This window comes from Corvus cornix, chromosome 7 (assembly GCF_000738735.6).
Source record: "Corvus cornix cornix isolate S_Up_H32 chromosome 7, ASM73873v5, whole genome shotgun sequence".
Taxonomy (NCBI): Eukaryota; Metazoa; Chordata; class Aves; order Passeriformes; family Corvidae; genus Corvus; species Corvus cornix.
Window position 1 is genome coordinate 5,734,374 of NC_046337.1, and position 24,637 is coordinate 5,759,010.

Below are 24,637 nucleotides of genomic sequence, written 5' to 3' on the forward strand. Positions count from 1 at the left end.
TCACCTCTGCTTAAACTGGGTTACCAACCAATAATGTTTTAATATTGGAAATGTGATCTAACAGATAAGGAGAGAAGTAAAAGTACAGATGGGAAGAAAAAGTCAATTCAAGCTTGATGGAAGCCACTGCCAGTGAAAAAATGATGGCCCCAGTGCTAAGCACAGGTGCTGAGGGTAGGGACAGCACACTGGAACTGAATCCAGACATTTTTAGATCATTAAAAAGATAGCCAGCGTAAGGAGAAAGTAGAAACCAGCCCTTCATACAGTAACTTACACTACTGTACTGGAGACCTGGGGGGGAAGACCTGCTGTACAGTCCTTCCAAAGAAAAGGAAATAAAAAAAGATAAAAAAAGGCTAAGCTGCCTTGATGTCTAGTGTATCTATTTTCTTGTTAGAGATATCTTATGTAATTAAATTATAGGTCACCACGACTATGCCCAGTCAAACACATTCACTCCCTAAATCCCCTACAGTAATTCTATGAGCACACAGTACTTGAACCCGTATCACTACTTACGAATGGCTGCTGATGGTTGGAAGATGAGGGGCAGGGGTTCACAGCTCCTGAACTTCCCCCTCTTCCCTACAGACCTTCACCAGCCACAGAGACACCTCCGGCCCATGACCAGCAATTAATCCCACAACGTGACGAGGGTTTTGCCATTGACCCCAGGGGAAGCTCTGGAGCCGTCGGGGAGCACTGGAGAAAGCCTTACCTGGACCATGCAGGGAGACCAGGGGCCCAGCACCCAGCTGTAGCAGGGCTTCACCGGGCAGCTCCTGTGCTGGGTGAGCTGGCCCGGGCAGGGCCTGCCCTCGCCCGCTGCCCGCAGCACCACAGAGCGCCCACGCACCATCTGGCCTAGGCGGGGGGACAGACAGCACACAGCCCAGGAGACATGCAGCGAGAGAGAGAGAGAGAGAAAGAAACAAAGAAAGAAAGACGGATTTTGTAATTTATCAGCATTCCTAGTTCATTTCCCACCACTAAAATCTGTTAAAAAAGCAATTAATTGGGAAGACTGTTTGTATAATAGGGATGTGATTGCTAAGTCTAAGAAATGCAGTCACTGATATTTTCAAGAACACTTTTTAAACACAGTTTTGTATGTTTTCCAAAGATAGTATTTGTTTATGCAACACATTTAAATACTTGACTAGATCCTGATTATTAAATATGACAGGAAAATAATTCCTATGACAGCAGCATTTCTACCATTACATATTCAATATGTTTCCAGAGATTTTTAACAAATGAAATTTCTTTTTATGAGCAATTATGTGGACCTAATTTGAAAACTGCAAACACTGTAGTGGCTATTACCATCCATAACCACTTCTACCCTTTCCATTAAAATCCTATTTATTATTGGTGAAAACTTCTTCAGCCACTGAATGGAAAAAGCAATTATGTTACTACTTTTGAACTAATAAAACTGAATATATTCATTAAAGTTACAGCAATTCCATTTCCGCCTCCTTTGCTGTCCATTTATGTCCAGGAATGTTTTCACTCAAAATGTTTCAATTAGAATTCCATCTCCAATTAAAAAGAAAAGTGGAAAAGAAAAAGCCCTTATGCAGTGGGATGCAGAAGATTGTGCTGGGGATAAAATTTCTGCCCTGTCTTTCAACAGGTGTAGATTTGAGTTAAAAACTGAAAGGTCTGGGCTGTAAGGGCAGACAAATACAACAAGGCAGAGGTGAGTGGTAATTGTTAACCCAGTGCAAAGGAAGAGATAAGGTGTTGTTGGAGCTCTCCCTTTTGGATCACTGCCCTTCAGCTGCTTTTGTGAGCAGAGGGGAGTCTGGTGGGGGAGCAAACACCCTGCAAAATAGAGAGGCTGCAACACCCAGCCAGATCCTTCTCCCAGATATTTATGCACACGATTTTTAATTAAGGATTCTGCAGGTGTAAGGCATATCTCTGATACCTGTCATCATGATCATCCACAGAGCAAGGTTTCCAAAAACATTTTAGCAAATAAAAATTAAAAGCAGACACACTTGGCAAAGGCACCTTAGCAAGCTCTCTTACCTTTATTCCCTTGCTCTGACCCACTGAATTCCATTTTTAAACCCATTAAAACCAATTTTAAGACTTCTTCCTTTTCCAGTTTTAATCCCCTAGACCTGAGGAGTTTGTAACAGAAGTGATGATAAAAGCTGTTACCCACACAACTGCATTCAGCCATCACGGAATCAGACACATCAGGAGATGGAAAAAATCCTACCAGCTGAGAGGAAAGGAAAAAGGAAAGGAAAAAGGAAAGGAGAAGGAGGAGGAGAAGGACAGGAGAGGAGAGGAAGGAAAAGGAAAAGGACAAAAAGGAAAAAAGAAAAAGGAAAAGAAAAAGGAAAGGAAAACTCCAGTGGTTCACTGGGAGGTCAGAGCAAGGGAAGGGAAACCTCCCAGCCTGCTGTTGATGAACCCCACAACAGCTCTCCCTGGCCCAACTGGCCAAAATTAGCTGTTCCCTTCTCTCCAGCCACAGACCAAATTTTCCTTAATGCTGAATGCTAAGTATTGGTGAGCAATGGAAAAGGCTCTTTGGGAAACAGTGGGAAGCCTATGGCTGCAGGGTTCTTGGGGCACCCTGCCAGGCACCAGCTCCCTGAATGGAGCTAAGGAAAAGGAGGTCTCCTAAGGTTAAAAGATCCAATTTCATTAGGAGGGACTTGAAAGCCTGAAGCATTCATCAAGCTGTTTTAATTAACTAAATAGTTTCCTTTTGTACACTCTGTTTAACATGTTTCTAGCAATATGTAAATGGGAAGATCATTGAACAGAAAGAGGAATTAACAACCTTTCTTTCCATTTTGGTTTTCTCCAGTTGGTTATCCAAACTATTGAAACTCACTACAGCCCCAGTGGTCAGCAGGGGTTTGACTCAGTCTATCACTTTCTTTTTACACTGTGAATGAATCATTGAAGAAAGAAACTTCACTGAAACCTTTCTTTGCACAATGACTGCAGTGAGTTTCTTGAAGCTCTAATTTTTTTTACTCCAAAGACATTATCTAGGTGTTTGATTACCACTCAAGTAGCAGAAAAACTCAATTTTTTCTTTTTGAATACCTTATCTTTTGCTGCCTATGCAGAACAGAATCTCACTGGATCTGAAATTAATTTGCTTCCAATACAAACTCTAGAAGAGTTGAAGGAATCCTAGTTGTTTTTTTAATTTTCCTTTGAATCGTTCTCTAATTTCCCAATGAATTTGCCACATCTCTAATTCCTCTGCTCTGCAATGTTATATGATACAAAAATTAGGACAGAAAGGATGCTGAAACTGAAAATAAACATTTCTTCAAATTCTCAAATTAGTTTTGAAAGGGAAAAAAAAACAAGAGGCCAGTCTTGTTAATGCTGGTCACTTAAAATTCTGTTTTGTGTCAGCAGCAAGAATTGCATCGCAGGAACACAGGATTATATTTTCAAATTAGAAGAGTAAGATTTTTTTACCCCCAAGAAATTCTTGCCATTACTTGCACTTTATCCCCACAGAGTGATGTGTCACAGCTGACACCAAGAAGATTCAAATTCCTGCTACAGTTCATCCCAGTCACAATGACCAACATGTTGTAAGCAGTTGAGTGAGTTTGAGCAGAGCACACAAAACACAGCTCTATCAAGGAAGCGCAAGACCAGAGCAGGGACCAAATTATTTAAATAAGCCTTGGAGGTCAGGTTAGGTCCAGTCACAAACAAGTGGGACAGGTGACAAGTAGGGCTTTTCATCCACTTCCCACTGCCAGTGCCACCAGCGGGCACGGGGGCATCCCCAGCAACACCTCTCACTGTCAGACAGGAGCTTGCCAAGTTCGAGTAGCAGGCAAGAAAGCATCACAAGAAGTTCTTCAGAAGGCAACACTGAAAATGTTTTCCCAAATTGGTGATGATCCAAAGAAGAATATAACCACCGAAGTTTTTGGTTGTGTGCATCCTTGTGCCCCTTCACCTCTATCCCACAGGTCACTCTGGTGTTGGGGTTCCGTCTCCGCAGCCAGCTAAGGTCCCACTGGGGGTCTGAGGACTGAGTAAGGCACAGCAACATGTTCAGCCCTGGTAAATCCTGTAATTTCTCTGATAAAGTCAGCTTTGTCAGAGGCAAAGCACAGCTGGAGGTGGTTTTATACAATTTAGCACTCCTGTTAGTGAACTTGAGAGAAGCCATGTAGGACTGGAAAACATTTATGTAAAAAAATTCAGCATCCTCATGTATTCATTTGCCTTAACAAAGGAAATTCAGTTTGCTGGGGATTATCCTCACCAAACATCTTTCCAGTAACTTTGATTCAGGCCACGGAAGCATCATCCATTAAGGCAGTTCTATACATCTTTTCAGAGGAGTACAGCAACTGATATAAGGAACCCTTATATATAACCCAGTATCAGCCTAAAGCCCTATGCAGCATCCTGAGCAGAGGCTGCCCAGAACTACAGCTGCAACAGGCAAACATCAGTTACACATTTCCACAGGCTCAGCGCAGGCAGGAAAGAGAGATCTGCTTTACTCATCACCATTCATAAAAATCAATATATTTGCCTTTGGCTGCTGTGTACCAGAACTGTGTTAGATGCCAGTGCCACATGCACAGGAGCACCACTTCATGTTTAAATGCATTATTCCATAAAATAGAACCTGAGTAAAGGTACCACCCACTAAAATATATCACATCAAACTGTTACTGGAAGAGAAGGAGAGAATAAAAACATTAGCAACAATCCTTGAATAAAAAAACATGTGAAAACACACATCTAGCAACACTAAATTTTGATCTGAATTATATTTAAATTATGTTTCTCTTTGAAGTCCTTTATGGTGCTTCTGCACATACTCTCCAAAAAAAGCCAGAAAAGCAAAATATTGCCATGAGCTGATCCAGTAATGCTGCACTCAACTTGCTGTGAATTGTTTCTGAGCACGGAGCACCTAAGCCCTGCATTTCAGCTGTACCAAACCGTGGGCAGCTACTTACTGGCAAAGGGAAGCAGTTATGAGGGTTTACTACAGCCAATTCCCACAGTTTGTTTATTGTCATCCTTTGTTTTTCCTGTCTAATTTGAGGCTTCATCCTACTCCCACAAATGCCTGTGAGAAACTCAGGGTGACTTCAGAGGTGTCGCAGTCCATGACCTTTCCGGCCGGAAACCCTCACTGTGTTCCCCTGAAGCACCACCTGTAGATGAGTGCACAAGTGAAGTCTTCTCTGCTATTGCCATCATGCAGGAGTATTTACAACCCCCCAGAACTCAGTGAAGCAGCTGAAGTGACGGTGTTTGTGCTGTTGGAACCACGCTAGGGCCACGGCCACAGGACTGTGCCAAGGCTCCTCCACCAGGGATGTTTGGTACCAGGGTAGATCCACACTTCAGAGTCGATACAGCAAAAGTCAGATCAGGACTGAGGCTGCAGGAAAATCAACCATGTGCTTGGAATAATCTGGATGCAAACTATTTTTGTTTCACTGATGCTCATGCTTTGGCATGAGGGTCAGAAGACTCTCAGGTCCCTGCAAAGTTGTTCAAGTGGTCGAGGAGGACTGAGTAAAACTTGGCTTCTTTGTGATACAATTTTTAAGACAGTTTTCCCAGCTGCTTAGCTGCCATAGGTCCACAAAAGAGTATCTCCAGCTTTTAAATCCATGTTAATCCACAGCAGTAATACAGTGGCCTGTACAAGACAGCTCTCTAGCCAGCAGTGTAACAGAGTTATGATCTTTGAGGACCAGGGACGACCCATAAACCGAGCTGAGCTTGGGCTTGACTGTGTGGCTCAAGCAGCCTCAATGAGGTTTGGCACCTAAAGCCAGGACACTGGTTGGAAGGTCTCTTTCAGCAGGGCACAGATGTTTCCAGCTTTCCTCTGGTATAGGACATGAAGTAACTCCTTGTATCCACTGGCAGCCATCAACTCTTTAACCAGTCTTTGGAATTTGCACAAGTGTTTCAGGATCAGGGGCTGAATGCAAGACACGTCTTCACTCAAGTACATCCTTTTGCAAACTATGCAATATAAGAGCTCAGGATAAAAAAACCTACAGGTACTATATAGGGTAAGCTGCTCCTTGAGCATGCTAAAAGCCATAAAAACATTGCAACCTGCTTTTGCATTGTACTCTGTTTAAGTCAGTAAGTGATTGAACACTCAAAAAATTAAATTAAGTTTATTCAGCAACACGAGCATTAACACTCCAAAATGGATTTTGAAGAAAAAAATAAAATTTGGAATTAATAGTACTCCCAGTGTGTTGTTGTTAAAACACTGTCCATGAATTATTCACTTCTGTTAAGAAAGCACTACTTCACAAACGGGCTAAAAGCTCAGCAAAGAAAGAACAGCACTAATCCAAATATTAAGCTTTTTCTGTAACATGCTTTGATCTCAGGAATCCATCTGAAGGAATCACTTTATGGAAGTTAAGAGCTTTCTTCTTTTTGACCTTAAGTGAATTTGATTCAAATATACATTATGGCTTTTGAATCTTAAAGACCATTAGCTGTACATCTAATGCACATCAGAAGCCTGGGAAATAAAGTCCCAAGCTTATTGAGAATAAAACCTTGAATGCATTTCCTCATGTCAATACTCAAAGGGTATTTTAAATCATATAAGTTGAAAAAGGTCCTAATCCTTTCACTTTTTGTATGCTGGTGAGCACTACTGGCTATAGAAGGTCTTGCTGAAGTTACTGGGGTCACAGCAGTGCTAAGGGACCTGTGGATGCAAGATGGAGGCAGAGGTATACACTAAATGATGAAAAACAGTCTTTGTGCATTTTCTTCAATGGGATGCAATTATGTTACTAAAAGTTACTTCACCAGAGGATTTGTATTTATTTATTAAGCTCTTCAGAATCCTGTAACACTCCCCAGCTCTTTGCTAGCTTTACATATTCCTCATCCCCAGGGTTAACATTTGCTGTGACTGAATTCTGAGAGTTTGAATTAATCAATAAATAATCCTCCAGATATCTGACTATTTGTTCCCTAAGTTGCATTTTTCACTTTGGACTGCTTTGAGAATAGCCTGCTTTGCTCAAAACACCACCACCTCAAGACCTCAAGAGTGTCCAAAACCACCCCGGAAGGATTCGGGTGTGGCTCGAGGCTATCCCTGAGCTCTGTACCCCTATTCAGGGACTGTCTGAGCCCACTTGGGGCTGTGGGTGCTGTCTGTGCTGCATTGCTGAGGTATGTAAGGTCAGGAGGGCAGGTAGGGACTCACCGCCAGCGCCACACGTGTGGGAGCACTGCGACCAGGCTGACCACGGGGAGAGCTGGCAGTCCACGGCACACCCCACCATGCACCGGCTGCTCGTGGGCACAGGCTTCTCCAGGTGCAGCTGTGACAGGGAAACACAGGCATTAGCTTCCCCAGGCCCCAGCCACCTCCTGCCACAGCCCAGCACCCAGCAAGAACTGGCAGCAACTCTGCAGGACACCTGCATGGTGTTTACAGGGAGCATTCCCGATGGTGCAATGGGTGAACGCGGTTTCAGTGTTGAAGTGTTTCACATCTAACCATCCCTCAGTGTTTGGGTCTTATTCCAAAAGGATAACCCCAGACTTCTGGTAGTAGGACACAATCTCCCTGGTCCCCAGCTTTGGGATGGTTCACGGTTGGCAGCCATGCCCCCTGCGTTCAAGTCAAGGTGTGATACCAGCCACTGACACCCCTCTGTCTCCCAAAGCCCCCAGCTGTGTGCTCCCAGCACCAAACACAACTTTTCCACCATTTACGGGGGATGTCTTGGCATGGATCAGAAGGCACCACCAGCCTTCTGGAAACACGAAGACGTCTGGGTGTGTCCCAGCCCTGCTCACCCGCTGGCAGAGCTGCATGCTGACGGTGGCCCCGTCGCTGCGCCGGCAGCTCAGGAGGCGGCGCCGCTCCCCGTGCCCACAGGTGGCATTGGCACCCAGCTGGCACCCGCTCCAGCCTGCAGACACAAAGCAGAGGGTGCACTGCTGCAGGTCACCTTTATACTCAACACAGAATCACAGAATGGCTTGGAAGGGAGCTTAAAGATTGTGTAGTTCCAATCCCCTGCCATGGGCAGGGACACTTTCCCCTAGACCAGGTAGCTCAAAGCCCCATCCAGCCTGGCTTTGAAGCCTTGAACATGGGCGTTACCTTCACCTACAGCAGCACTTCCCCATGTCAGGGCATCCCACACCCAAGAACAACCCCTCACAAAAGAAAGTTGCTCTCAAAGCCAGGCAAGTCTCAGAGGAGACACCACTTGTTTCACAGTCCAACACCGTATCCCATTACGACACTGGTACATCAGAGTGCACATGCTGAACACTGATAAAGGGTATCAGTTCAATCCAGTTGGCACAGGCACAAGACTCTATTGTCTGAAGTAAAATTCTGCTTTGATAAAGCAGCCGGGGAACTTTCTGAAGGGGAACTCTGGTTTAACCTGTTTTTGTCTCGAGGCAAAGCTATCCATTATTTAAAACTAAACTCTAATACTCATGAAATAAAAGCAGTATTTCTAGCGGAAGAAAATTAATACCTTATTACGTGTCTGAAATTATGTTGGCCAGAATACAACTAAACTGAAATAAGCTTTAAAACATCATTTAAAATAAACAAAAAGCGTAACAGAAGCCACTAAAATTTCCATACACCACCAATAAATAAGAAGGATGAGAAGAAAACCTATCACTTTGTGTCTTCCACCTCTGATAAACATGAACACATAAATGTTCTGCATTTCTGAAATGTGATGATAAAAAAGGCATCATCCTGCTGCCTGTGTTTCTAGGGCTTTTATTACAAACAGGCTAAGTTTATATTCATATATTTTATCTTGCTTTGTTCTCCCTTCCCACCAGCCCCCAAATTCCTCTTAGATCTCTCCTCTGTATGCCTCTCTCATTTATCTCAGGTGGTCAAAACAAAAGGAATTTTTCAATTTTGTTTTGTTCATTTGTTTGCAACAGAACCAATTGCTTCTAAGGTCCTAAAAATTGCATTTTGCTGGGAATATCCTATGCCCACCCATATAACCCATACTGCCTTCAAAGCAGACTTCTGTTGGTATTACTGGCTTCACCAGAACCACGCAGATGATACTCTTTTAATTGGAATTTTGTAATTAATCCTGTTGATAACCCACTGAAAATCCCATTTAGCATGCTTTATTTCCAGTGTACCTGCAATGACAACTTACATAAAAGAAGAATTGCGCATTTGTCCACTAATGTGTAAAAACGTTAAGTGTGTAGTTAACTTTATTGAAACCAACGATGGGGCTTTAACCAACTCCCCAGCAAACATAACTGAAAACACCTACTAAGGGTATATTGAAAATTTGCACCTACCTGTTAGGTTGTACTGGTATTGGAAGCAATTTTGGTTAAGAATACATGGCTTCATTTGTGAATCTTCAGGGCAGGGCTTTGAACTGACAGGAGACCTCAGCACTTGTCGGGTTCGGGTTTGCATAATATTTGGGTCACACACCTGGACAGAGAAGGGATGGACAGTACAGAGACCCCAGTAAATCAAACAGACACCACTGACCCCAGAAAATCACAGACACCACAGACGAGGGCTGTATATGCACATCCATGACCACATACAATCCCACTCCTGCACGAACAACACTTAAAAGCATATGAAGGAAAAGAAATGTGGTTCAAAGTTAAGAATCCAGTATTCCTAAAAGTCATCTTTTATCCACCCTGATTTGGCTATTTTAGCACTCCTATACTATTTTTTTCCATGTTTTTTGGTAAGGATCTATGGGGACAACAGGATAAAGACTGCACCATTTTGCTGTGCCCTGCTTTGCACCTCTTCCCAAGACTTCCAATGAAATGCCACAGTACTGAATAATGGACAGGACTTCTGGCACAATTAATGCGTTTTTAAGTAATATCTGATGTTACAGCAAAGCACTCATTTCAAAGAAGGACATTTGTAATTGCATATCAGTTATGATGCTGACAACAAGACGAGGTGACTTTTCAGAGTATGTGATACAAATACTGATGTCCAGCTGCCTATAAACCAGGATTTTCTTGTTTACATTTTCACAGGAATATGAACCAGCTCAGGCAGGTTTTCATTTCTGTTTGTGCATCACAGGCACCAAAACTGTTTGTTTTTAGCAGCCCTCGATCCTCACTCTCACAGCACTGCAGCATGGAGCCCTTTTCCCACAATCCAGTAACGGGAACGGGTGAGCGGAAGTGGTCACAGCAAACATAATGGAAATAAATCCCTTCTTAAAGGTATTCACTGCCATTTATTGAACAGGACGACCCACTTAACTCCTAACAGCTTCCCATTAGGATTGCTCAGGAACAGCAAAGAAAATAACAAAAAAGCAATGCATATAGAAATAGATTTTCATAAATGCTTGGGGATTTAAAACATGATCTTTCTATAGAGTGCTGTAATTACAAAAAATAACAGTTTAAAACCATGGGCTTATTACCATGCAACAAACAGGCTGCAAATACTGAACCCTGCATGGGGGGAAGTGTGGATAATTCCTGTATTGTGACTATTAAAGGGAAATGTAATGGCCTTGCAGCATAAATCTGGATCTCAGACTGCTGTAAACTGGATTAGCAGCACAGATGACAGCAAAACTGAACAGAATAAATATCAGGACAAATGGGAAGAAAGTCTGGTCTGGTCTTAAAATACATTGTCAGGGCCTGTTTTCCTTATGTTTACACTATGTGAAGGAAAATCTATTATGTTTTTATTGCTGACACACACCTTGTCAAATCATTTTAAATGGTAATCTTATCTGAATACCCTTGGTCAGCTAAAACACCCAATTGTTTCTAATTATCTGAAAATTAAACCTATGCTAAGTGTTTACCAATAGTTTACTGCCTTTTTCACAACTAATCTGATTATCCATTCTCACAACTAACACTAATAACTTAAATGATTTGCCAATAAAGCAAAATGACTAAGGAAAAAAAAATCAAAACATGTATCCCAGTAGCTACTCCTAATTAATGTTTCTCTGAATTATGTTACCAAAGGGAAAAAAATCAATGGATGCTGTGACAGTTGTTGTCTATGCCAGTTCAGAAATACCAGCGTTTGCTCCCTTCAGAATAAGAACATGCAGACAGAAAATATGCATCATTTGTAGATAAGTAAATTCTTTTAATAAAATAGCATTTTTCCCCTGTCCAGCATGCCCCCCGTTGTACTCGATTATAGGACATTGATGCAGCCCAGTTGCTGTCACAGAGCCCCACAGTTTTCTGGGCTGGCACAACAATTTTCCCTCTCAGATATCCTCCTGGTAGGCAGCAAACCAGTCTAACAGGTCAAAATCTATCTGGTGTTTGCCAGGATCTGAACAAACAACTGTTTTACTGATTCTCTGAAGCCAGAATTCTCACTGTGTTGATGAGCCACGGTGCTCAGAAGCCAGAGCTGATGCAATAAGCCCATCACTTTTACCAGCTCTGAATAACAAGGAACCTCTGTAGGAAAAGCATTCATTTAATCAAGCTGAGGACACAGGAAACATGCAAAAATTCGAAGTCGTCAAACTGTAACTAATATCCTGTAATATTATTTGTTGAATTTCTCTTAACGTCAATTGAGAAGTCAATTTAGTTTTATAATTGATTTTCTGCCCTTACTCTTTCAAGTTAACCATGTAAAAAACGGAGCCAAATATAAATGGAACTGAGTAAGCGGCAGGAGGGAATGACTTGCAAAGAAAAAGATGAAAGCTGGAATTTTCAAAGGAGCAAGAGGGAGCTGAATACCCAGCTACCCTCAAATCTCAATGGGCTTGGGTGCACAGCTCCTGCAGGACCCCTCCAAAAACCCAGGCTGGAAAAAAAAATGAAGTATTGATGACATGGCAAAGGTAGAGGAATGGATTGGCAGGCTCGGTGTCATTAGGGGATGTGAACAGTGAAAGTAAAGAAGAGGGATTGTTTCCAGTGGGGAGGTGCTGAGGGTACTAACGAGCAATGCTTACGGGGCATGTCTTGTCCTGAATGTGGATCTTAAAAAATACTGAGAGCAAAACCAATCACCATCAATGGCAAGCCACAGGTTTAGGAGGTAGGACAGAAATGGCAGTCAGTAATTTACAGAAAAGGCAGCAAAAGAAAGAAATATTCCTTGAGTACTTAAAGTAAGAAATTACCATGGGACGAATTAAGATTTGGGCAAGATAACAGGTTGATTCTGAATATTCTCACAAATGAAGAAAATGACAAAACTAATTTGACCGTTCAAGTAATCTTCCACACAAAGTAGTAGTGAAGGTGCTATCCCAGTACATGGATCAAGACTGGATCTGCCCTGGGGACCCAACTTTCTAACCACAGGTATATATGAATCTACAGTTTCTGGGGTTTTAAATGAATAAAGCCCACTGTGATTCAGCAATGCTTTACTGAGTATCTTCATTTACAGCTCCTCTCTTCCCACTGAGTGGATGCTATACTTCCAAAGACATTATTCTACTTCCTACTGCTCTATTAGTAACTAGTGCTTTCACTGATGACAGATGAAGCTTTTAAAATTGTTTTTTACATTAAGCCAGCCATTACCTCCTGTAAGGCTATTGCAACTGGTTTGTGCTCAGCATCAGCCAACATTTCCACAGTGGAAGCATAAGGAAAGGCAGGTGCCTACAACAGATGTGTTCAGGAGTGGGAGTTGGACTTGTATTTCTGAGATCATCTCTTTATGCTCATGAAACTTATTTTTATGCCTGTGGTTATAAATCCCTTAACTGGTTTCCATAGTTGGGAGAATTTGGAATGTAACCATGGGATAGAAATGGGCGTAACAGCAAATGTTCCCTATTCTGGGAAACTGAAATCCACTTCTGACACCACCCCGACTACAAATAAAGATTTATGGATCCAAGGAGGACAATGATTATGGGTGCCCACTGTGGCCATAAATAATAGGAGAGGAAACAAGTCCTAAGAAATGGAGGCAGCAGTGGTGCACGGAGGTAGAAGGTCAGAGGCCTGAGGAACTCTATGTACCTTCAAGATCAGGTGCAGATCAGTTTGGCTATTAAGTTTTACAGAATAGGTTGTTTGTTCAGATTCTTTGTTGATAACTGTAGGCAATGGAGGGTGTAATTCTGGCATATGCATCCTTTGGAACTGCTGATAGGAACAGAATTAATTTCTGGATGAAAATAATAATGGGGTGCCAGCTCAGGTGGCACATTAATAACCTACAGCAGTAGGATGTCATACACAGACACAGTCGGTTTCCTTGTGGGTATAACTGCACTGTCCCAGCCTACTTTATCATATTAAATCTCACCATTTCCATTTTTTTTTTCCATCAAGTATGAAAAAGTTGAGCGAGAGCCATGGATCTATAGGCCAGATTATATAAACCATGACAGAAACAAAACATTCTGAAGCAATGAGAAGTCCATAAAATGTTAAGGCAGGAATAAATCAAAGTTTTCTCAAATTTAAAAAATTATAACAGCCATCATCTTGATTCTATGGGGGAATTCCTGGCACTATTAACTACTGCATTTTTTAAATATTTCTTTTAGCCAAAGCTATTTTTTCACCATGACCACTTGTCACTATTTAAAGCTAACATAAAAAGTGAGGGACAAAAACATACACAAAGGATGCACCCAGCCTTTGCTTCGGACAATCACACGACTGACAAAGCACAGAAAGTTTGTTCTAGAAGAGAAGGGTATTAAATAAAATAAAGCTGCAAGGTTATGAAACTAAGTTCCAGCGTAAGTGCTGTTAACATATCACACATTATTATATGCTATTAGACCCTCTTTGTGATGGAATTTAAGAGCTGTCCATTGATCCAGACTTTCATATGCATCATAATTGTACAGCACAGAAGCTGTAACCCATTACAGGGCCCTTTAAGCTGTTCAATTTATCAAGCAGCTTTTATAATGCATCCTACATTAAATAGCTGGCTGCATTATTTTTAACTGGCTATTCATAAGGAAACATACAACCTCAAAATAAGGTAAATACAAAGGCAGCAACCGTATTTGACTATTTTTAAGAGAGCAATGAACCGTTATATTGTTCACACCAGTGTGGATGTTTTGTAACAATTTAACAAGCCATTTACAATAACACAAGCAGTCTTTTGAAATGAAAATGCATTTGCATAAATCTTCTTTTTCAGATGCATCCAGGTTCTGAAACCTTGCCTGCCTCCACACAGAAACATTACTTTTAAAAAAGCGATTGTTAACAAAGATTAATAAAAATAAAACAACAAATATAAAAAATACAGCAGTTACCAACTTTTTTTGACAAAGCTATACAAAAAAGTCCAAGTCGCAGCTATGCCTAAGGAGCAGTGCCAAAAAAAGTTCCAAAAAGCCTCAACCAGCATAATTCTCATGCTTGATCTGAATAAATTATCTCTTGGGCTAGAAAGACAACTCTGTGCAAGCCTCACTCTTCAGTCCAGCCTTCCCACTGCAGGTCCTCGGCCAAACTTACGTGCCAAACCCAGAGAGGTTGGGGAGTTTTCTCTGGAGGTATCCAAAAGCTGTCTGAGGACACAATTCTGAGGAATGTGCTCTGGGGAATCCTGCTTGAAAAGAAAGGAGTAGATGACCTCCAGGGGTCCCTTCCAACCTTGCCCATTCTGTGTTCAGGTACCAGCTGTGATGAAGGCTTTGGTAATCCACACAGTGACTCCCAGCGTCTACAGGAGTCCACAAATTCTCTTCCAGTTGGCATTTCCAAACTGTAACAACTCCAACTTGTATTGACAAAGAAAGTCACTGCAAACCTCAGAGCTCACTGTATCACTGGGTGACACTTTTAATCCGGTCAGTTGTGGCAGTATCACTCTCCCCCCGCAGATTCCAGGGAATAATAACTCAATTGTCGCAAGTCCTGAGTGCGGCACATCACCATTGATCCATGAGGAAAATGCTCGCTGGAATGGAGACAGCTGTTCTCACTCACTACACACGCAACCTCCTATAATTAACTAATTTCAGACCCCTTGGAATTTGCTGCTAGAAATGCCAACAGCTGAGGCAAGCGAGGGGGCCACTCCAATCCACAACGGGGGCTGCGACAGCCGTCCACCGCCAGAGAGCTAACGAAATAGATTTGAGGTAATTATTTCAGGGACTTGTAGCACCACTCGCATATTAACTCTTTTTAAGAATGCTTTGATGAATTCAATTGAAGTCAATTAATTACATTTCCAAGTCAGATGAATACAAAGTCGAGAGGCCGCAGGAAGTGTGTGTTATTCCATCACTGAATATGTAACAGAGATGACGGGATTTCAGTTCCCAGATCGTTTAGCTGGGTCTTTGAGCAATCAAGTGATGATGTCTGACTGAACAGGCTATTGTCCCTGGAACAAACATGAAATCTCTGAAGAAAAATGCAAGTCAACCTAATTTCCTTGTGGGTTTTTGTTGGTTTTTTTCTGTTTTTTTTTTTTAAATTAGCAAGCTTCAAACTGTTATTTAAATGGCTTTAAAGGCTTGATATTTAAGTTACGTGGATCTTACTTAGTGACAAAGAACAAAACATTATAAGCCAAAAAATAGCCCTCAACCACAGGGAAAACAATTTTGAATTTCCTTCTCACAATAGAAAAAGTGAGAATAATAGGGAAGATTTAAATCAGTAACTATGCTTTTCTTGAATCCAGTACGGAGACAAAACCTCAAAGCAACCTTGAGGCATTATATATCTGACAGCTTCATTTCTGACCATTAGATGAAATATTAAAATTTACCTTTGTGTAGCTGTGTTAAATAGTACCATAATCAAGATGCAAGTAAGTAATTCAGTTGAAAAACACACATAAAAGAATTGTGGGAGCATCTGAAATTATAAAAGACCACAAAAGTGTTTAAAAGCAAAAGGGAAATGCAGCTAAAAAAGGTAGAACAAATACAGTGTTTTAGAAGAAAAACAGTATTGAAGAAAATACTTTCCATTGACAAAGCAGTCGCCACCTTTATGACTCATTGATTTCAACACGATTCAAGATCATTTACCATCCTGAAAGTGGAAAATTCACATGGGAAGAATATTGCTACAAGATAAAACCAAGTAATACCCTCGAAAATATCCAGAGTACAATGACATATTGACAAAAGGTACAACGGATAATCTAAAAGGCCTTTTTATATTCAGCTGATAAGAGTTAGTTATTCTGCTATCAGGATGAATTTATTATCAACACTGTAAAACATGAGCAGAACACCAAAGTGACTGGGAAAGAATTCTCACCTGACCAAAAACTTAGGTAAATATTTCAAATCAAAGAGCTCCTCAGGCAGAGATGAGGCTGAAATTGTGATTGTTCATTTCTTACAAACTAGAATTTGTCAAGTTTCATAAATCCTCTTTATCTCCAGCAAGACAAACATGACCAGACCTACAGGAAGATTTCCTGGAATGGTCTTTGGCAACTGCCTCATGCGAGCGCAAACTATTGTGGTATGAAATGTAAATGTGCTTGAAAAAGAGCAGCCAGGATGCACAGTTTTGCTTTTTCATTGCAGTATGATGTGATCTTTCAAATTTTTTGAAATTTGGAGTCCACCTATTTGTAGCTGTCTTAAGTGAGCACCTTTCCTAGTGGTGACTCAGGAGGTGGAAGGTTCATTAATCACCCTGGTGATGGCCTCACTCCCAGCCACCACGATTCCCTCAATCCCTGCCCACACGCACTGATGACACACCAGTGGCCCAGCAGAGTCATTCTGCACTGATAGCAAGCCCAGCACTTGCCTTGGAGATGTGGAGCATGTGCAGCCTGGGAGGGACTGTGTTGTGTGGTTCTCTCTCAAAACCCAGCACAAACAGCCTGAGTAGCTGTAAACTCATCAAAGGGAAGGTTTTATCTGCCCATAAAACTTCAAGCTGTTTATTGCCTGGTATCTGGACAGAACTATTGAAACACATGCTCCATCGGCACACACTCATCTCAGTTTCACAACAAAGCACTGCAGAACAGCTTGTGGAAACATATTGTTCAGTTAATTGCATTGGCATGCAGATGCCCTCACATTTACGAATTAACATCCACCATGGCAAAGGGATGTACAAGGAGACACAGGGACTGTGGCATGTGGCCCTGCCCCTGCCAAGAGATGTGCTGCCTGATGGAGGGCAGCCCACGAGCTCTGGGCTTCCCTTTCCTGCTTCTGTGGGCTACGGAGGCTTCACCCTTGTCAAAAAAAGAAGCCTTCAGGCAAAAAGTCTGTGTGTCTTAAGGATATGAGGGTGCTTAAAGCTTCAAGAAGTCCTTCATAACCAACTGACTGCCATCAAGGCCCCTGAGAAACCCCCAATGGCCTCAAGGATCTCTGCATTATTCCACTGTGTGTGAAAATGAAGAAAATCTATGTCTGAAAAAGTCAATGGCAAAGAAACAGCCCAACCACAGTGGGACTCTGAAAGGTATCCAAGCATTTGTATGGGTTGCAAGACTGTTATACTTCATCAAAGCCAAGCTGCTCAGGAGGAGGTGAACACAGGAAATGAAACACAAGATTTTATTTGACACGTTCTTACCGAGAATATTGATACGCTACACAAAATATTATGGAAGGAAATTACCTGTATCAGCACTAGTATAAATACCTGTCCAATAGCCACTCAACTTTTGGTAATGGCCCTGTTAACATGGGGGCAATGAATATATGTTTGTCACTTAAATACATCAAGCAAGTCTGTTAAAAAACCCCTCCGAGATTAAATATGGCACCTATTTCAACAGTAATCAGGGAGAAACAATAGATCTAAAATCATGCGGTTTGAGGCCAAAGGCTTTTCCTAATACAGAATTTGCAACTTCTTTCCATCTTGTACACTTTGGAAAACAGAGCACTTCGCAGTGGCTTGAATCCCTGCATAATTCACAAAGTTTTGAGTATTTTATGACATGACAAATTGTTCAGGCACCTTGCTGTCATACCCTTCTGCTGCTGTTGCCTCAAATCTTCCCCTGAGATTTTGAGGAGGAGGAGACACTGGACAGAAATAGTGTGTGTTGGGAGAGGAGAGCTGTCATTCCCTCAGGACTGAGACCTGTCCAGAGGAGTGTCACCCCCAGGGTTTACCAGCAGGTTGTCATGGCAGTTATGCACCACTGACAGAGGTCTCCCCTGCAAACATTTCCTAAGGCAGACAGCCCTTACTGAGGCTGGAATACTGTCCCTTCACCCACTCTGCTTGTGTGGGCCCTCTCCCACAGCAGACCAAGGGGAAGGATGTGTTGAATCAACTGTCACAGTAATAACTATGTGTTTCACTAACCAACTTCCTACAGCTCAGTCTCTGTAGAGACATAAATATCTCCAGATTCAACCATGCTGGCAGGATCCATTAAGCCTGACATCCCTCAGAAAATAATTTACTTTCCTAGAAAATAACTAGGCCATGAAGCAGTTGAAGGACAGGTGAAGACTGATGAGTGAGGAACACTGCCAGGGACACAGGCAGGAGAGCCTACCTGTGGACACGGGCTCCACTGTCCCCAGTCAGACACTGCACACTCACTGGGACAGTACAAGCTACACTTCTGCACTGCCTCTGGGACTTCAGCCTGATTACACAGGGCGCTGGGCACAGTCTCCATGCCATGGTCCTCAGCAGTGCTCACACACCTACACAGAAAACACATATTTTAATTAGAGTATCACAGACAAGATGGATATCAACAAGTTTTCTCAAGCCTGTTCAGGACACAGACATGACAATAGCTACAAGCAGCATGGCTGGTCTAAAAGTAGAATTAACATGGTAATGCAAATGGAAATCAGCTATGTGCATAACGTGCTTTTGTTACTTCATACAGAGGGGTTTTAACTTTGATCGGCTGACAAAGGAGCAAACAGAAAATGACAACCAGCAAGAACAAATCTTAGTGCTCCTGCTAGTAACATCTGAACGTTTGGAAATAACTCAGCATTTCCCTGTGCCTGAGGAATGAATATTCAGTAATAATGAACACCACTGTGGTGCATGCAGTGCTATTACTTGGGGAAAATGTTAGCAAATCAAAATATGGAGGCTTTGCACCTCAGGGAGCTTTATGTATACATGGCATTTAGGTTGAAGAATACTAATTTAAACATCATGCCGTGCTCCTGAAAAACCAAGGCTGCATCTCTGAAATGCTTTTCCTGTAAACCATGGCACATAAACACATTTCTTTTAGTTTGAAATACACTGGACTCAGCAACACACTCACTGTCAGATGGCCAGATACTGAAGCTTTATGCAAGAACATATCAGCTCTTTTTGTCTTCACGCACCTGACTTTCCTCGTTTGTATTCCTTCTCCACAGTGGAGGGAATTTTGCTCGCTGTTGATTTTGCATGGAGACCATGGTTCTACTTCCCAGGAATACTGATTGCACTCGCTGTAGCATGGGACTGCTTCATGCACCTGCCAGGAGAAAGAACCAAACTCTTCAGTTGAACTGTCCAGGTTAGCATGTCTGCAGAAACGCCTCAGCCAAACCCACAAAAAGGCTCACTGAAAAATATCCTGGCTTACACTCCTCATGCTAAGGCTGTTGTAATGGCTTTAAGTTCATTTATTCATTATTGACTTGCCAAGGGATTTTTAAGTATATAATGAACAGCAGCATGCATGCAGCATCTTAGGAAGCAGGATAAACAACAGCTATTTCCTGCAGCCAGAAGAGGAACTCCATTACAATTTCATTTGCTCTGCCTGCTCTCAGTATAATCTATCACGTGTCATTCACCAGGACCATATGTACCACATGCTTTTGTGCTTCAGAAAGTACAAACTTAAAATCAGCACTCATTTACCTTTGCTTCTAACACATTCTTATAAGCCATTTACCATAAAATAATGAAATTTCATGCATCCTACAAATTTCATTTTTATACACAAAAACGGTAAACGCTTTTTTGCCTGCAGGTGACTTATCTCTAACATATCTCCTAATCAAACACGACAGTGTATTCACCTGAACTATGGTATCTACATAGAGAGTAAAATACAGCCAAAAGCTTGATAAAAGGTGCCAGATACTCAGGCTGTTAAAAGCAGCACACTGAGATATAGCACTTCAGCAGATTTCTAGGTTTAAATAAATGAATGCATCAACAGTTCTATTACAGTGATGAATAAAAGTTATTTATTTTGAATCTGGTTTGTCTGCAGAAGCTGATTTGAAGATACAGTATTCTCTGTTGCTTTGCATGAAGCAAAATGTGCTGCCCTGGAAAAATACAGTGCACTTAAAATTTCTTCTTCCACGCACCAAAATGTCCTCAGCCTTGCTGCTTTGGAGCCATTTCATTCTCACCATTAGAATAACTATAAACCAATAGCCTTCCTCCCAACAACCCCCCAGAAAGATTCAGCCACATGTTTAATAATTTATCGCTTCATTTAAAAATAGCAGATTATGACTAGACATGTTGTGGCCACAAGAATAAAGAAAACTTCTTTGTAACATTTTGGAGGTGGGAAGACAAGAAAATTGAGATTCCAGTCTGAAAACAAAATTGGTGTCCCATCAGAAAATCACCTTCATTTCAAATGGAAAGAAGACAACTTGCAAAGGATAACTCCTCAGGAACAGAAAATGTCAGAAACTAATTTTAACTGTGGGTCTGCCTATACATAGTGCATAGGTTTAGCAGAGAAGGAAGAATAACAGATGCTGAAAAGTGGAAAATATGTAAAGGTGAAAAGACAGGAAAGAGGGAAATCAACGTCTGAACTGGTGAGGGCAAGGACAGTATGAACTAGTACGAGCATCACGTTTCACACAGAGGAGGGGAAAGGGAGGGGAACGAAGCGGGCAAAGGCAGCCATACCATTAGCACCATTTTCCCTGCATATTATTAAGCACAAATTACAAACCTGGATGTGACTTTGAGCAACCTGAACTAGCAGAAGGTGTCCCTGCCCATGATAGGGGGGTCAGAAACGAGATGATATTTAAGGTCCATGTGAGCTGAAACCACTCTCTGGTTCTATGAGGACTGTGCCCCGAGGCACTGGCACTTGGCCTAACTCAGGAACATACAGGTGTCTGTGGATTGCACAAAGTGCACACAGAGCCAAGCTTCCCACACTGAGCAAGCAGCACCACAAGCACTGCTAATTAGCTGAGCAGCCAGGCTCGTTATCATTAACTGGTGTGCATGGGAGCACAGAGAAGAGCACTCACCAAGCCTGGGCTCAGCACCAGCCAGCGGGGTGCCCATGGGTGTGGATACAATACTGCTGCTAGCAAGAATTTTCTTGCTTCTTTCTAAGCCCATGGGATACTTTTCTCTCTCACGAAGAGATTAGCAGAAGTTCTACAAACTAGGAACACCTGCGACCTTGTAGAACTATGTTTATGGTACAGTAGAAAAATATTTTGACAATGGATGTTTAAGATTTCTAGCCAATCCACCCAGGGGGTGGCTGATCCTTTGTCTGATTAGACTATGAAGAAAAAAGTCTATAAAAGAGTTTGTAAAATAACAAAATACATCAATCTTGCTGCACAATTCCTGCCCATTGGACCTCCTCTCCTCCCTATGGCTGCGGGATACAGTAATACAAGGGTGCTGGGACACAGCAGAAGCCACCATCCTGCCCACCAGCCTGTCACCTCAAGAGAGTCACTGACTCCCTCAGCCACATCCCTGCACACACTGAGGACAGCAGCAATCCCTCCTGAGGAACTGCAAAGCCTTTGTGGTCCCACAGACATCCATCCAGGAGATGGATGTAGAGACAGGGAGTATTTATTAGTTTCCCTGCTCCACAGGGTGAAGGAAACACTACAGGCTGCCTACGTTGCCTGACAAAACACCCTGCTGCCCACAGGAGACAATTAGTGAGGGAAACAGGTGCTTGAGGCATGATCAGTTTTTCCTCATCACAGAGGGAGTGAGCCAAGAGCCAAGAGCCAAACTTGGACAAAACTGGCTGCCAGGGGCCCGCCCAGGGAGGAGGTGCCTCGCAGGGCAGTGCCAAGGATGGCAAAACTTAGTAAATAAGTTTATTAAGAGCTGGGTGGCCTGCTCCTGCTGTTTAGACTTCTGGAGAGGAAGCTGAGGCTGGGAGCAGGTGGGAGGCGATGGTGCCGTGCTGCCTCCCTCCCTCCACAGGCACAGTGGGGCAGCTGGGGCAGTCCAGCACAAACGGCAGCTTTGGGGATTTAAAATTCTTTTCCTTGCTCTATAAAATAACTCTTCCTCAGGGTTAGAGGATACCACTGTGAATCCTGCAGGTTCACAGCACTGCCAGCCTCTCAGCACTTGCCCTGCTGCCCGAAGCCAGGATGAGGCCAAGAGCTTGGGAATCCCATCTCATTGTCTCAGTGACCTCTGACTGCTCTGCCTTAACATCTGTTAAACCTCAGACCTCTCCGAACCAGCAAAGCCCACCTGTGGATAGCAGCAAAGGCTTAACATCAGGCATTTACTGTAAATGTGTTTTAGTGGTCAAAACCTCCTGTGGCAAGTACCTGCTGCAGTAACAGTAGGAAAACCAGACAGAGTTGGGCAGGCATGGGATGCCATGTGAGTGAAAATCTATCTGAGGAATCCTGTGAGCCAAAACAGAAATCCCACAGGCACTGACACAAACACACATAACGTGAAGTGATACTTCAAATGTGCCCATTCAAGAGCAGGAAGGATCACAATAACAAAGCCATTAACAGGCACTTCTAGCCTGCTGTCTGTGTCAAACCAGTTCGATCAGCTCTCTTCCTCCTCCAACAGAGACAAGACAGACAGACATCCCACTTTGTGCTGGAGGAGGGAGGACACACAGCACTGGCTGCATTTCCCTGTGGTACCTCAGATCCCTAGTGATTGGCTGCTGATCTGTGCAGCACTTCCTCTTTGGTCAGGATCCCCAGCTTACACTCACCACCAAAAAACCGAATTATAACTGTCACAAATGACCTGTTTTCCTAAGTGATTGTGCTGACACCACAGCACATCGTTCCTGTGAACAAGTTCTTCCCTCTGCCCTGTGTCAGTGCTGAGCAATGCCATCTCTGGTAGCACCTCTGGGACACTGGGGAGATGTAAATAACCACCTGCATCACCAGGAGGGACACACTTCTGCAGAACAAGTTACAACAGGCACCAGTGCATGCCATTAAGCTTTTAGGTGGAAGTCTCAAGGAGATGTAAGATTTCCATGGCTGGCACTCCGTGGGAACGAGTTCACAAAGCTGTGAATACAATTTGTAACTCCATCTTTGCATTTAAAAACCACAGTGATGTGGCATGTGATCCTTTCCTCCACAGGACTATGTTTTCCTCCCATTTCTCTCTCCTGGCTTGCCATAATTTGTTTTCAATCAGCTCCAATTCCTCTTTTTTTTTTTTTGAATTTGGAAAAAAACCTACAACAAACCTTAAAGCCTTCCGTGCCTGTTTTTGCTAGGAGCTGAGGTCAAAGAGGTGTGCTCTTGATTTTGCATTTTCAAAGGATTTTGACTAAGCGTTGCTGTTCTGTGCGTCCCACAAAACAGAGGACCCTAGGTTCACTTCTCTCTTCCTGGGTCCATGGGGACACCCCTGTCCTGCCCCTGAACAGACACTGGGACAGGGTGTGGTGTTCTCACCACCTCACTCCTCACCAACCCAGGGACCCAAAGTGCCCAAGCCTGGAGGGGGTTGGGATGTGCTCCCATGGATCCCTGGCTCTAACACAGAGTACATCCAACCTTCCAATTACACACAGTCTACATCTCCTGATCCACATCAAGTTTGCCATCCACTACCTCTGCTGCAGATACACAAGTCCATTGTCCAGCTATGCCACTTCTCTCCCCAAGCACAAAAACAACAGTTCCTTTGAAAATAACCTTCTTAATGCTCACCCCTCCCCAAGATTATGCAAACTCACTATGGACAGTGCATTTACAAACCCCTTCACACTGAGGTCCCCAACACATGTATGGAGCTGTAGTACCACAATCCACGTCCTGAAGGACAAAAATAAAATTAATTCCATGTAATAGGCACAGGAACCCTTTGTTCTGCATGGCTCAGCAGGGAGAAAGATGATGGAAACTGCAGATACTTGGCCTGTGAGGAGTTGCAGAGATCAGTGCCCAGGGTGACCAGTTTGGCGTCATGCCTTACTGCCTCAAGAAATAAACACAGTCTTCTGGCATTTTAGCAAATTAACTGCTTTCCTCAATTTTTATTCATATTTATGTGCTGGGTTTTGGGCTCAATGAACCAAGGGCTGAAACAATGCCTGACTGAAGCCAAGGGGAGTTTTGCTGCTGCCTTTCACAGGATTACTGTATCACTCTTTGTAGTCAGAATTAACTTGGAACAGGTCTTTAACACATGAATCATCCCAAAATCAAGTTAATAGGAACAGTTCTAAATAAATAAAAAGGAAGAAGGACAAAAGCTACTTTTTAAGAGACAGACTGCTAAAGCTTGCCCTCATAAAAGAACCCAGTTCCCATTCACTCAAAAGCAAACCCTGAGCCCCTGCTAAAGCATATTGATGTGGACAGTTACTTCAACAAGATATATAAACGTTAATCTATTTATTTTCTCTTTTAATAGCTGATACTTGCATTTTAATGAAAAATCCAAATATCTAACCACCAAAGAGCTTTGGCGGGATTTATAATGT

General features: G+C 42.6%; 1 protein-coding gene across 7 annotated transcripts in view; it reads right to left on the reverse strand.

Annotated features, from left to right (window-relative positions):
• Positions 1–24,637, reverse strand: part of THSD7B (thrombospondin type 1 domain containing 7B) — a 299,357-nt gene that overhangs the window by 13,747 nt on the left and 260,973 nt on the right. For 5 of the 7 annotated variants that reach the window (XM_039555302.1, XM_039555304.1, XM_039555301.1 and 2 more), the window contains 6 exons: positions 19,293–19,426; positions 18,488–18,641; positions 9,346–9,487; positions 7,837–7,952; positions 7,238–7,355; positions 722–867 (listed from right to left, as the gene is read on the reverse strand). In XM_039555302.1, the coding sequence (XP_039411236.1) occupies positions 722–867; positions 7,238–7,355; positions 7,837–7,952; positions 9,346–9,487; positions 18,488–18,641; positions 19,293–19,426 (810 nt within the window). The remainder of the gene's footprint in view (positions 1–721; positions 868–7,237; positions 7,356–7,836; positions 7,953–9,345; positions 9,488–18,487; positions 18,642–19,292; positions 19,427–24,637) is intronic. The other 2 variants (XM_039555306.1, XM_039555307.1) reach the window with 2 other exon arrangements.